The sequence below is a fragment of the Geotrypetes seraphini genome, chromosome 10 (assembly GCF_902459505.1).
Source record: "Geotrypetes seraphini chromosome 10, aGeoSer1.1, whole genome shotgun sequence".
Lineage (NCBI taxonomy): Eukaryota > Metazoa > Chordata > Amphibia > Gymnophiona > Dermophiidae > Geotrypetes > Geotrypetes seraphini.
The window spans coordinates 141,615,044-141,630,153 of NC_047093.1; the positions used below are offsets into that span (position 1 = coordinate 141,615,044).

At 43.2% G+C, this 15,110-nt stretch overlaps 1 protein-coding gene across 1 annotated transcript; it reads right to left on the bottom strand.

Annotated features, from left to right (window-relative positions):
- Positions 1 to 3,183: 3,183 nt before the first annotated feature.
- Positions 3,184 to 12,889, bottom strand: KCNJ14 (potassium inwardly rectifying channel subfamily J member 14). Its single transcript, XM_033961361.1, has 3 exons — positions 12,545 to 12,889; positions 9,603 to 10,463; positions 3,184 to 4,361 (listed from the first exon to the last, which is right to left on the bottom strand). Exons 2-3 carry the CDS (start codon positions 10,338 to 10,340, stop codon positions 3,813 to 3,815), a joined length of 1,287 nt encoding a protein of 428 aa, XP_033817252.1. The 5' UTR covers positions 10,341 to 10,463; positions 12,545 to 12,889; the 3' UTR covers positions 3,184 to 3,812.
- Between the last annotated feature and the right edge of the window lie 2,221 nt (positions 12,890 to 15,110).

The following is a 15,110-nucleotide window of genomic DNA, read 5'->3' on the forward strand; positions in this document are numbered from 1 at the left end:
GAAAACGTTTAGAGAATTGGTTAGGTTTAAAGAATGCCACAGACTCCAGTTTTGTCTCAGTTCACATCTCATCTCCTCCATGTGCTTTGCAGATTAATAAAATGTTGTTTTCTAGGTTTGTTGGTGTCTACTCCCTGTAGGCAAGTGATCTAACAGTGCTTCGTTGTATAACTTTTACCCTCTCAGTGTCACTTTTGGCTGGACAAACACATATTCAGCGCCCGGAAAGTTTCCCCATTTTATCCTGCCTGCACTTAATCTACCTCTTTCCCTCATGTGGTTCAGAGGACAGTGAATATTGTGTAGAATAGATACAAGGATGAGATTTGTTTTTAAAATCTTCCCGTTCCTACCCCTCTCCATAAAAAAAGATTTATAACAGCTGGAAAGGCAAAATTTCCAACGTTCCTTGCCACCTCATCTGCAGTACGCCTGTGTCCATTTTTGTTTCTACCTCTTCTTTCACTGTCCGTCTCTTCCCGGCTGTGGCTGCTGCTGGTTCACAGTATAGCATTTCTCAGAGAAATGCAGAACCTGTGGCCATATAAGGTCTACACAACCCACCCAGCTACCTATATGCTCTCTTAGAGGTCTTCCTCTGTATGGAATCTTCTACCTCCCTAAATTGCATTGGTGTCTGTCATCGATGGTTCTGTTCTGCCACTGTTGAGCTCTTAGATCCTCTGTTGACCGTCTGGTCCAGGTGTTCTTCCCCCCCCCCCCCCTTCAGCTCTTCGTGAGGATCAAGTTTCTGACTTTCCTTCTCAGTCTCTGTCTCTTTATTGCATTTTATGGTGGAGAAATGATGCATCCACACTCCTTGATCCTTCAGCTTCCTGTCACACCCTCATTGCCTTGAGGTGGTTGTTCTATGGAAAATGTTCCCTTTAGGTATCATATTAAAATTTCTCTGTATGTGGATTTCAGTGCCCGGCTCTGTCACTGACTCTCCGTGTGAGTCTGGAATGAGTCATTTTATCTCCCTGTTCCCAGTTGTGTTGGTAACACTTATTATCTTAATTTAAGGGATTAAATAAGGTATCTGAATAAATCCAGCTCCTGATATCCAAGGAGGGGGGGGATCATTCTTTAGTTTCTATTTCAACCTCAGTCCTTTCACACCAGCATTCTTCAGGGTAAGGCTTGAGGGTCAGTGGCTGTTGCCCATTCGTACTCTGACTCTTCCCTTTCTCCTTAAAGAATGACACAGCCTGTGGTTAATCGCAGGGATAGGGATGCAGACAAATTCTGTCCCCATGTCATTCTGTATGGGAGGGCTCAGTGTCAACTACCAATTGTCTGGCTCCCCTTTACACAGGATGTAACATTACAGTACTACTAATCATTTCTATAGTGCTACTAGACATACGTAACGCTGTACATCAAAACACAGAAGAGACAGTCCCTGCTCAAAAGAGCTTACATTTTAGTCAAGACAGGCAAACTGGACAAAAAGGCGCACCCTATATATAACACCAGATGTCACTACACACACTATACCCAAAACTACATTCACGCATCCTCTGTTACCCTAGCGAGACTCATTTTACTATGGTTAAGTCTATCAAATCACCTATAGACTTTCCATAGAGGAAAGTAGAAACGCACCATTGTGTCACTCTGCCAGTGTGCATTTTTCAACGTGTTTTTTTTGTTTTCATTGTGGCTGACAACATTTTTTTCTTTAATAATTGACAATTTTTGTGTTTTTTTTAACATTTAAATTCAGCCGATTTTTAATTAGATTTTTATTAATTTTATATGTCCACCACTCAACGCACAGATTTCTTTTACTTTTGGTGGCAATTACTCGTACCTTTGTTTTCGTCCAAACCAACTTGCCTTCCTTTTAGTGAGGAAGCAGTTACTTACATGTAGCAGGTGTTATCCGAGGGTAGCAGGCGGATATTCTCACATGTGGGTGACACCACCCACGGAGCCCGAACGTGTACTACTGTCACTCCAAAAATCTCGATAAGTAATAATAGCAGTAGTGTGTAACCTCATGATCATGTCACTCCCTTTCTGATTAAATCTCATTGGCTCCCTATCAATCATCGTATTACTTATAAAATCTTATTACTAACATTCAAAACTCTTGATACTAATGAGCCTCAATTCATAAATAAAGTACTTATTCCATTTAGTACCTCACGTTCTCTTTGATCAACCAATCATAAACTCTTAACGATTCCCTCCTTAAAAATTTTTGGAACCCGCCGACAAGATATGTTCTCTGTATCAGCGCCGCAACTCTGGAATTCATTACCTTTACAGTTAAGAGATGAAAATAACTTAAACGATTTTAAAAAATAATTTAAAATGCTTCTTATTTAAGGATGCTTTCAACTTATAAATTATTTTTGAGCTCTTCCTCTTTCCCTTTCTTCTTTTTTTCCACGCTTTTTCCCTAATTCTTCCTTTTTTATGTTTATATCTTTCTCATCATTGTATAAATTTATTAGCCCATCATATATACTTATTATGTAAATCCTCCTTTTTAAAAAAAAAAATTGTATTCATTGTATAAATTGCTAGTTTTATAATATCTTATATGTTATTTCTTATTTTAATACTATGTTTAATTATATGTTACTTTTATATATTGTAATTCGCTTAGAAACAATTTTAATTAAGCAATTAATCAAATATAAATAAAACTTGAAATTTGGGATAGGGGAGTCTAACAGTGTCCTGCCAGAGATAACCAGAATATAATACATATCCTTTTAACTCAACCAACAAAGAGTTAATGAAAGGGAGATAAGAGGAGATGGTAGGGGGGGGGGGAGAAAAGGTGAGCTACTTGTTAGATCAGGGCATCCTAACTGTATTTCCTTATGACCCTGGGGAAGGTCACTCTATCTCTCTGTGCTTCAGCTCTAATCCCCTGCTTTGTCCCCCTGCTCTGACCTTGGGGTGAATCAGGTTTTTCTTCATTCCTGGCCCCTCCTCTGATTCACTCATGACCTTTCCTCATCTCTTGATAACTGTTTAATTGAGAGTCTGATACCTATGTTTGCCATTGAGTCAGTTAGACTGGGGAGAGGGTCGGGGCAAGATGCATTTCTACAAACCTTTGAGGGTCAAGAAAAAGATTAAAAGCTAGGGGAGGGACTGAATGTCATGACTTTATATCCACAGAGTGACTTCCAAAATAATCATCTTTAATTTCTTTTTAAATCATTCAAACCTAGCAGATCATTTTCTGGAATACAGTTCAAGTTTCAGCTTCAACAAGAAAAAAAGACTTCAAAATCTAATTGGCGCATAATAAGCCAGTGCCAGAAGGAAGGTATTACCCTATAAGAAGCACTTCTCTATGTTGCAAGGCTGCTGGCCCCCAAATCTTCAGGCTGCAACTGATGCTGTATGCTTGGCTGCTGATGAGACCTTGCCAAGCTCACCCAAGCAAGGAAAGGAAATGGGGACTTGTATACTGCCTTTTTGTGGCTTTGGCATTTCAAAGCTGACATTCAAAGCGGTGGGTACTGGAAGATTAAGTGACTTGCCCAGGGTCACAAGGAGTAGCACCAGGATTTGATCTCACAACCTCCGGGTACATAGGTAGCAGCTTTACCAGTGAGCCACATCTTTCATTGGCGAGCCTGGGGAGAGAGAAAGAGAACTCCTCTGTGGACTTAATTTATTCCATGTATTAAAATGAAGGTATGGAATATGAGAATAGAAGAGAAAAAAATGCTAGATGAGTAGTTAAGTTTTCTAAGTCTCCAGAGGTAGGGATTGGGGTCAGGGCAAAGTCCATACCTAAACTGAAAGTCCAATGGCCAGCTGACAATGTGGTGCTTCTGTCATGTCAAGAGTGTCACCTTTAAAGGGTTGACAAGCCTTGCTGGAGAGGTGCCTGTCACCAGGACCAGTGGCTCTTTGCCTTTCTCCATTTGGCAACAGTCAACGGCCATTTCATTTTCATAACAGAAGGAACTGTGGGCTTCCAGGGTGCACTTATGTGCTACGAGCTCCTTGGCACTACAGGTGGGCATGCTGGGCACCTCATAGGTCCGATGAAAATGACGGTAGTCCACCTCATAGTGGTCGAACTTCTCAAAGAGCATGGGCTCGAAGCGGTGGCCCCAGAGGATCTCGCAGGGCAGGTAGGAGCTCCGGCATTGAGTGGTCATGGCTGTGGCCTCCACCATCCCCTCCAAGATCACCACCAGCTCGAAGCCCGCAGTCTCCAGCTCAGCCCGGCCGATTTCGTACAAGGGGCTTTCCTCGTCAATCTCATGGACGATGGTGATGGGGGACACTAAAAATATCCGGTCTGTTCCACAGTCAAAGCCTACGTTAATGTCTGTGTGATCCAAGGGAATATACTCCCCCTCCGGGGTGACCCGTGGCTGAAAGAGAAGGAAAATATAAAAAAGGAATCAATAAACTTAGCCTTTGGCTTCAGCTTGTAAAATCTGATAATGATGTCTCAAGATTGAAGATACTCATTAACTTGACACGTTGGGGGTCCTTTTACAAAAGCGTGCTAATGGATTTAGCACACTCTAAATTCTAAGATGCCCATTTTATTCCTAGGAGGGGCCTTAGCATTTAGCATGTGCCCATCAAGAATGACACAGAAATTAGCATCAAGCAATTGAAAGAAGCCATGGAAAACAGGGAAGCATGGTGAGGACTGGCCTGCAGAGTATCCAAGGGTGGGTAGCTTTCATTCACCGATACTAGTGTGCTGTGCGGGCATATTCAGCAGTATAGGGAAAGAGTGCACGTTTTTTCTGAAAAAAGTCACACTGGTTTGAAACAGTCCACGCATTTAATGACATTGTCCCCCAAATAAAAAGATCAAAGAACAAGAGGGCATTCGGAAAAGTTGGAAGGAGACAGATTCAAAACGAATGCTAGGAAGTTTTTCTTTACCCAGCGTGTGGCGGACACCTGGAATGCGCTTCCAGAGGACGTAATAGGACAGAGGACGGTACTGGAGTTCAAGAAAGGATTGGACAATTTCCTGCTGGTAAAAGGAATAGAGGGGTATAGATAGGGGGCTACTGCACAGGTCCTGGACCTGTTGGGCCGCCGCATGAGCGGACTGCTGGGCACGATGGACCTCGGGTCTGACCCAGTGGAGGCATTGCTTATGTTCTTATGTTAGGGCTTCTTTTTATTTGAGGGGGTACTCAGTACTGACACCTTTTCCATTGCTTGATTGAAATGACCCATGGTCCTCAACTATTAATAAAAAGAAATCAGATTCTGCACACCCAGAGCTACCTCATGGATTCTGTGGCTGGTTGCAGGGGACCTGGCTACAGCGGGGTGGGCCCCTCAGTGATCACCCCATCCCTAAAGAATGGCCTGGTATTTTGAGTACCAGCACCTTTTTTGCTAGAAAAAAAATACGCCAATGAAGACTAACCAGAAACAGAAGGAAAATGCTGCAAACAACACAGGAAAGAAAATGAAAATTTTGTGGCTGCCCTTCCTTAGCTGTTAGAATATTTAAGAACAAAAGATGTTGCGTGATGGGCCACACCCATGGTCCACCAAGCCCAGAATCCTGTGTCTTGATAGCGGTCAATGCAGAATACAAGTTTTCTTCAGGATCCCTGCATGCAAATGACTTATGTCCCTTATTCCATACACTTTGCACCTAAATTCTACGGCACACAACTCCTACGGTGGGGTGTGGATGTGGGAAGGGTAGGGTTACCAGATTTTCTGATGAAGAAACCCGGACACATGGCCCCGCACCATTCTGCCCCAGCCCTGCCCTGTTACTCTCCTGGCCCCACCCCTCTCCAAAGCCTTGTCTTTCTTCTCCGACCTCCGGGCCATGTGATATCATCCGCGCATGCTCAGAGTCCCTCCAGGTGCAGCCGGAGGTCGGGGCTTTCCAAAACCCGGACAAACTACCGGTTTTTGGGAAAGTCCATCCGGGCACCCAGACAGTCCTCTAAAAAGAGTTCATGTCTGGGTTTTCCTGGATGTCTGGTAATCCTAGGTTAGGGCTTGAGCGGGTCAGGAACATGCCTTGTAATTAGGCTCAAAATTATAAAATACTGTTATTTATGCACCTCATTGCTGGTACTCGGGCCCAAATTCTATAAGAGTTGCCTAAAGTTAAGTGCCTAGATCAGTAGGCACCTACAATTTAAGCACCTAAGTGAATTAGTAAATTGGCCCAAAAAGCTTCAGTTATGAGCTTTAATAAACTCAGAGTTGTAAAAAGAATTCTTCGTTGCTAGGTGCCTAAGTTGATAGATGCAGTTCTTTAAAGGGTAATAATAATAATCTCTTATAAAAAAAATGCTAAGCGCGCATGCGCTCTCTCACCGCCGTGTTGCCTGATCTGTAGTTCCGTGGCCGGCAGAGTGCGCATGCGGGCTTGCCGGCTCCAGCCAGACAAAGTTCATTTTTTAGTTCAAAGCCTCCACTGCGGCTCCTCTATTGAACCTCACCAGAGTCGGAGAAGAGGGACTAAAAAATGAACTTCGTCTGGCCAGGCATCTGGGATCTGCAATGCGATGGTGCGGGCGCACGGAAGGCAGACATTGTGTGAGCAGGGCAGGATGACCGACTCCTGAAATAGGCAGCTGCACACTGGCCACTTCAACGCTTCCTCCTTGGCTGCTCAACGAAAAGCGACAAAATAATGAACAAGCAAACAGACCCACGCGGAGGGAGGATAGACCTGTGAGGATGGTGGACCAGGTGTGAGTGTGTGGAGGGTCCATCAGGGTAAAGGGCTGGGGACGGGCAGCCTGCCAAAGATTCAGTGCAGTGGCCACGGAGGGGGTTGGGTTTGAATTGGTGCAGGCTCTGGTGTTGAGGTGTTTTGGCAGAGCAGGGAAGAGGGACAGGGGGAGCAGGGAAGAGGTGCTACTGGGCCGGGGGAGCAATGAAGAGGGACAGGGGGAGCAGGGAAGGAGTGCTGCTGGACAGGAAAGTGGAGTGGGGAGGAAAATGCTGCTGGTGAGAAAAGGGGGAAAAGGGGACTCGGGCTGAAAGGGAACAAATGGGAGAAGGGGGCTGGGGGTAAAAATGGGTTTGGAGATGGGGCTGAAAATAGGGGACATGTGAGGGAAGGAGGCTTTACTAGCACCCGTTAATGTAATGGGCTAAAACACTAGTAATAATAATAATAACAGTTTATATACCGCAGTACCGTGAAGTTCTATGTGGTTTACAAAAGAATAAAGGAAGGTACAAATTGATTGAACTTAAAAGAGGTGAAAGCAAGTGATTGATAGGTCAAGAGAACCGTTATTGAGGAGAAAGAGATGTATGGGTCAGCTGTCTAGGTACTTCAGGAACAGATGTGTTTTTAGGCGCTTCCTGAATTCCTCATAAGTAGTGGGCGAAAGCATTTGTTCTAGATCTTTACCCCCTAATGCTGCCTGATGTGAGAGAAGGTGTTCATGGTGTTTTTTCAGTTTACATCCTCTAACTGGGGGGGGGAAACGAAGTTCGAATATGAGCTTCTCTTATGTTAGTTGGCTGAGAAAGAGAAAAGGTCGGTTATGTATTTAGGGCCTAGTCCGTATAGTACTTTAAAGCAGAGGCAGGCGAACTTAAACTTTACGCGTGCGTCCATCGGTAGCCAGTGCAGCTGCCGGTAGTAAGGGGTCACGCGATCAAATTTCTGTAGCCCGAAGATTAGTCTGACCGCTGCATTTTGCATTCATTGTAAACGTCGCCGATTCTTTTGGGAGATTGCTAAATAGACGCCTGTTACCAAGGAGGGGTTGATTGGAGGTGTTCTCTAAATTTAGGCTCCTCTAGTTGAGGTAAACCCTACATTGGAGGGGCCTGAGATGTACGTGCCTACGGTGCCTACCTGGACTTCTGATTCTGTAACTGGCTTCTTTTTTTTTTTAAATTCTTTATTCATTTTTTCATCAATCAACAAGTTTACAATTTTATACAATATATTATACACAATCACTTGTATATTCTTAACCATAAATCTTACAAAATTATAGAATATCCCACCCCCATCCCCTCCCAATTCCATAAATCAATCATTACCATATTGTATCTTTTTCATTATATATTCATTCCTTCTTGTAAAGATGTCTAATCATTTGAATATGTCATTAATGGCCCCCATATCTTTTTAAAATTATTATAGTTCCCATTCTGTAATGCAAGAGCTTTCTCCATTCTATATATATAACACACTGTATTCCACCAAAACGTAAAATTCAAACTTGTATAATCTTTCCAGTTCCTAGTTATGTGCTGAATGGCAACTGCTGTTAATATTAATAATAATTTATTATTGGACACTGAAATTTGACTTTTATATCTCATTGAAGTGCCAAATAAAATTGTATCATAGGACAGGGCAACATGATTTTCTAATAACAAATTAATTTGGGGCCAAATTGACTTCCAGAATGCATTTATGCAAGGACAGAAAAAAATTAAATGATCTAAAGTCCCTGTTTCTTGATTACAATGCCAACATCTATTAGACCTAGAATTATCTACTTTCTGTAAACGAACTGGGGTCCAAAACACTCTATGCAACAAAAACAACCATGTTTGTCTCATAGATGCCGACATTGTCGATTTTATTCTCCAAGACCAAATTCGTGGCCATTGAGATGCCGAAATTTGGTGCTTAATCTCAATGCTCCAAATATCCCTCAACCCAGTTTTCTTTTTTTTATTCAAATATTCACTTAGTAATTTATACCACTCTGTAACTGGCTTCTAACGCACGATTGGCAAATACCTAGGCACTACTGCATGAGGCGCTGTTTACAGAATCTGGCCCTTAACCTCTAGCATTTACCCCCAGCGTTTGAACTGGCGTAGAGTGACAATGCGGGCCTAGGATAATATTCTGTAAAGGCAGTTCTGTGCGGAATGACTGTGTTAGAATTTCCACTTAACCCCCAAGCGTTTGGCGCCCAACTTTGGCCGGCCTGTCTTGAATTTACCACTAAGTTCATTAGTGTATCTTAAACTATTGATAATAGGGTGGTTAGTGGAAGTAAAACTGATTTTAGAAACGTGATGGCAGATAAAGATCAAATGGCCTATCCAGTCTGTCCCCCTCCGCAGCATCTCCTCCTTTCCCTAAGAGATTTTAACATGTACTATTCAACTTAGCACGCTTTACTTCATTGGTTAAGGTTTGTAAGCTAGAAAAATGTTAATAAAATCTTTTTTAAAAATCAATTTAGCAGGCTCTAAAAATTACCTGTTAAAATAACTATCTCCCCTTTTTACTAAACCGTGATAGCGGTTATTAGCGCAGGAAGCCACGCTGAATGCTCCTAGTTGCTCCCAACGCTTATAAAGTTCCTATGAGCGTCAGGAGCAGCACGGAGTATTCAGCGCAGCTCCCTGCACTAATAACCACTATCGCGGTTTAGTAAAAGGGAGGGGGATGTGAAATTAATTGGGGAAAAACCCTGAAAATTGGGAAAAATTTATGAACTCCCCCCCCCAAAAAAAACCCCCCAAAACCAAACTACATTTTTCTTCTATGAATCCTAGCCACCAGGCCATGATTTCCTGAGCTCTTAGGGGTAATAAAAAAAAAGGCACTAGAAAGTCTTGCTGGAAGAACACAGGAGTGGTCATAGGTTTTGTGAGGGCTGAGGAATAATTGTTACCTGTAGCAGTTGTGCTCGAACGTGTGCCTCTACCAGGTGGCTCTTCCTCAGATTTCCCACTCGCCACATGAGACAGAGCTTTCCATCGCGCATGGTAATCACAGCATTCTCACTGAAGACCAGTGTCTCATTGCGCTTCTTAGGCTTGGCGATCTTGACCATGATGGCACCGATGATGAAGGCATCGATGATACAGCCGATGATGCACTGGAGCACCACGGTGAGCACAGCCAGCGGGCATTCCTCTGTCACGCTCCGGAAGCCATAGCCAATGGAGGTCTGCGTCTCTAGTGAAAAGAGGAAGGCTGCCATGAAACTGGTGATCTGGAAGAAGCAGGGGGAGGGGAGGGCATCATCTGAAGTGCCCTCTGGGGCAGGAGCTAGATCTCCGTGCAAGGAAGCAATCAGCCAGAAAACAAAACCAAAGACCAGCCAGGAAACCACAAAGGAGAGGAAGAAGAGGAGAAACATCCACCGCCAACGGATGTCCACACAGGTGGTGAAGAGGTCAGTCAAGTATCGCTGACTCTTCTCACTCAGATTTACATAATGGACGTTGCAGTGGCCATCCTTCTGGACAAAGCGGTTGCGCCTGCGGCCAGGCTTGATGTGAGCTTTGCCGTTGTGGTAGGCGGGTGGCCATGGCCCCAGCCTCAGCTTAGGTTCTTCCTCTTCCTTCAAGGAGTTGGGGATCTCGGTGACACTGCCGAGACGACAGATGGTGCGTGCCACATCCATTGAAAAGATGGTGGGATTGTCAAGTGTCGTATTGAGGTGGAAGGAGGCCAGACGATTTCAGGCTGAGAGTCCTGCTGGTAGATTATAAGCTACAGGGTGCCATGGGACTTGGCTCTTAGGATCCTAAAGGAGAGAGAGGTCACTAAAGTATGTCTGAACACAAACATAACAATTACACCTCTCTATAATACTCTTGTAACCTCATGATGGATCTATCCTTGCACCTACCATGGCATTCCTCGTTAGAGTTTCACTCCTTTGTTTGCATACTCCCTCTTCCCCCATCTCTGACTCCATTTCTTCTTTCCCTTTTCTGTTTCCCTCATGCTTGTTCATAAGAGCTGCTTATGTTTCCATATTAAGTAGATGTGAAGATTAGTGTCAGTCTAGGATTTTACTATGTCATCTCTAATCTGGGATCGGGGCACACTGGACACTGCTGACCCATCAGATGGAATGTTTGGATTGCCTCTCATTTTTATTAGACCCTAAGGCTTGAGGGTATTGGATTTGAAAGAGCCACCGTTGCTAACAGACCTGCTAGTTTGGGAATCGTTTCAGCCAGCTGACTGGTTGAGGAGGGCAATAGGTTTTGCTGAGGGAATTGGATAGCGGGAACTGGAGCCATAATTTCAATAGGATTCCCTTTCCTTGCTCCCCAGAGTCTCTTGTGCTTTTTTTGACAGGCAGGGGAGTAGTTACAATGAAGACTCATTCCAGGAAGACCGCAGAGCATTCATTTCAGCTCAGTAATAAAATCCCAGGTAAGGGGATGGAACAGAAGCAGTTTGTATTGGGCTGTGACAAGTCATGAGATAACTCACTTCTGTAGACCAGAAGTGACCCTTGTATACAGCACATTTCTTTATAGCATCTTTTGGTTCAGTGTAGGGTGGGAGGTGGTTGGTAATGGAGTTTGACCTCCTTTTGGGGGTCATCAGACACTCCAGCCTGACACAGCAGGTAAGGACCTGTGTGGAGAGGGTGGCTGAGGGTTTTGAGAGGTTGCAGTTATGTGGTTGAGGGTGAAAAGAGAGGAAGTCTGAAGACCTCCATTGTAACCTGGAAATGCAGGATTGAAATGCTTCATGTCCTGACCCCAGTATGGAAAGGAGGTTATGGTCGGTAAATCCATCTGCAGGTTCTTAAAGGACCATGCTACAGTTTTGTAAAAGGGGAGGTGTAGTATTACAAGCATGGCTAATATAGCATGGCAACCATGGTATTATATATACAAGCATAGTATGGCAAATATAGCATGGCAAACTGTTATATATAAGCATAGCATTATATATACAAGTATAGTATGGCAAATATAGCATGGCAAACAGTGTTATATATAAGCATAGCATGGCAAACATACTGGTAGTATATATACAAGCATAGTATGGCAAATATAGCATGGCAAACAGTGTTATATATAAGCATAGCATGGCAAACATACTGGTAGTATATATACAAGCATAGTATGGCAAATATAGCATGGCAAACAGTGTTATATATAAGCATAGCATGGCAAACATACTGATAATATTATATATACTGATAATATTATATATACTGATAATATTATATATATTTGCTATAGTATAGCAAATAGAGCATGGCAAGCAGTGTTATATATAAGCATAGCATGGCAAACATACTGGTAGTATTATATATACAAGCATAGTATAGCAAATATAGCATGGCAAGCAGTGTTATAAATAAGCATAGCATGGCAACCATAGTATTATATATAGAAGCATAGTATGGCAAATATAAAATCACATATAAGCATAGCATTATATATGCAAATATAGCATGGCAAACAGTGTTATATATAAGCATAGCATGGAAAACATAGTATATATACAAGCAAAGTATGGAAAATATAGCATGGCAAACAGTTATACAGTACATAAATATGATAGATACATAAGTGTGGCTATTATAGTATGATATGTCAGTATGATATGTTTCATGGTAGAACCTAGCACGGTAGACATGGGATGGCAAATATTGTGTAGTGGGCATAGCATGAGAATTTGTAGCACGGTAGACAGTGTGGCAAGTATAGTATGAAAGATACTGTACTATACATTGTAGTGTGAGTGAGAAAAGGTGGCAAAGCATTGTTTTTTTTGAATCCCCACAAACCAAACTTCTGTTGGGCCATGCACACCTCCCCTGGATCAGGGCTACCAACCACGCCTTTATCTTACCTGAGTGTGTTTGGTTTTGCATCTGTCCCCTTTCTCTTATTTTTGTCTTTTTCTTATCTCTGGGGTTGGGGCTGTTTTCTCCTAATTCTTGCCCAGGGTCAGCTTCTTCTCTTTCAGCCCTTCTCTCAGATTCCTTTTGGGCATTGCTGCCTCTTGTCCTTTCTTAGCAATTTCTAGTGCATTGGATCTCGACTTTTAAAAATGTGGCTAACTGAGCGATGCTCTATTGCGTTTCTGTGAATACTTTCAGTCTGTAGCTAATAATAGAGTTTTAAGATTGTGTCTCTCTGTCTCTGGTGCTGCTTTCCATGTGAGATGGGCAGAGAATAAGCCTCCAAGCCCTCCTTTGACTCGAGGTGGCTCCGAATCCCTTTCACCCAATAAGAGCACAGACATCTTCCCCCACCCCCACCCCCTTTCCTTGCTGGAGCGGACTACCAGATCCTCTGACCTGGGTACCAGGCCAGCTGTGCCCTGTGCTGATTGGCTGCACTGAGTGGCGGGATCCCTGGTGATTGGTTGGCACTGGCAGACAGGATTCAGGCATTAAGGCCATTCAGGACACCAAGTCTGGGAAATTACGTCTTGCACTTTATCAATCCAGTCCTGTCCAAACAGAACAATGCTTTTTCCTTTACCCTTCACTACCTCCTCTAAAAGATTTTGATCTTGTTGTGTCTCCAAACCCTTTACTTTCTCCATTATTGTTCTCTCTCCTATAAACATTGTAGTTCTACCCTTCTTTTTCCGTCATGTTTCTGTTTGTAAATCATCCATTATTCGTTAGGTCAGAAACCCGAGGCACAGCTATACGATGGGAGGGATGTTATTGAATGAGAGTACCCAAGAAAGGGACTTGGGGGTAATGGTGGACATGACAATGAAGCCGACGGCACAGTGCGCAGCGGCCGCCAAGAGAGCGAATAAAATGCTGGGGATAATCAAGAAGGGTATTACAACAAGAACGAAAGAAGTTATCCTGCCGCTGTACCGGGCAATGGTGCGTCCGCATCTTGAGTACTGCGTCCAGTATTGGTCACCATACCTTAAGAAGGATATGGTGTTACTCGAGAGAGTTCAGAGGAGAGCGACATGACTGATTAAGGGGATGGAAAGCCTTTCATACGCTGAGAGATTGGAGAAACTGGGTCTCTTTTCCCTGGAGAAGAGAAGACTTAGAGGGGATATGATAGAGACTTACAAGATCATGAAGGGCATAGAGAGAGTAGAGAGGGACAGATTCTTCAAACTCTCAGAACATAAAAAAACAAGAGGGCATTCGGAAAAGTTGAAAGGGGACAGATTCAAAACGAATGCTAGGAAGTTCTTCTTTACCCAACGTGTGGTGGACACCTGGAATGCGCTTCCAGAGGACGTTATAGGGCAGCGAACGGTACTGGGGTTTAAGAAAGGATTGGACAATTTCCTGCTGAAAAGGGGATAGAGGGGTATAGATAAAAGATTACTGCACAGGTCCTGGACCTGATGGGCCGCCGCGTGAGCGGACTGCTGGGCGCGATGGACCTCAGGTCTGACCCAGCGGAGGCATTTCTTATGTTCTTATGTTCTTAGGTCTGTTTTAACTTTAATTGGTTGCCATTTCTATGTACTTTGTTTAAAAATTCTTTTTATAAGCGTTTTTATCAGATTTTAAATAAACTTGAAACTTAATTAGTGAGAATATTCTGTATAGAGAGGAAGGCCACCAGAACCAAAGATTTGCCCTTTCCAGACTTGGCCATTGGAGATTATATCATTTTATATCCTGTCCTCCCTAACGAGCTCAGAACGGGTTACAAAGTTAACATATATAATGTGTAGACAGACAGATTGCGGTAGTCTTAGGTCGTCTTGGTTTGACATATACAGAAGGCAATCTGATCATTTTAAGTTAACAGATAATTGTTCTCTTCAGCTCACTTATTTATGGGAAAGTTCAGAAGCCCATTAAGGGGTCTGATATTGTGGTGGTGGGGGGGGGGGGACGACGACACAGTTGGTTCCAACAGCTAGGTATGAAGTGAGAGTAGGAACGATGTCTTGAAGTTGGAGAGCGTGCCCAGGTGATATTTGCTGACGTGTTTCCTTCTGGGAGCGGAGTGCTTGGCACTAATTTTTGGGTGTGCTACTAACCTGCTAGTATATTAGTTGGATGTACAGTAATTGTAGCTCAAAATCAATCCGTTCTAAACCTCGGTAAATGTTGTGGTGTTGGCTCAGTTTATTTATAGCAACTTAAAAGCTAACTCTGGACAATGTTAATTCAATTATCACATGCAATTTTTGATATCTACACCCCACAGATAAAAATAATTCCTTGTGTGTCTTGAAGTAAAATGTTTAGGGGCCCTTTTATTAAAGCTTAGCATGTGCTAACAGACAAAGTAGCCTACGGGTCATCCCCTACTACCCGCTCCGTCCACTGTGTTCTGCGGATAACAGATTTGCTTATTGTCCTTCAGGCTTTCTGCTTTTCGTTACGTCGGTCCAAAACTTTGGAACAATCTCCCCTTTCAAATTAGGAACCGGCATACTCTTCAAAAATCCAAGAAGATGCTCAAAACTC

What these genes read in the sequence shown, in the direction of transcription:
- KCNJ14 (XM_033961361.1), bottom strand. Translation starts at nt 10,340, where the DNA reads ATGGATGTGGCACGCACCATCTGTCGTCTCGGCAGTGTCACCGAGATC. An exon ending in TTCGAGCACAACTGCTACAG is followed by an intron (nt 4,362 to 9,602) that starts GTAACAATTATT and finishes CTTCTCTTTCAG; the next exon opens with CCACGGGTCACCCCGGAGGG.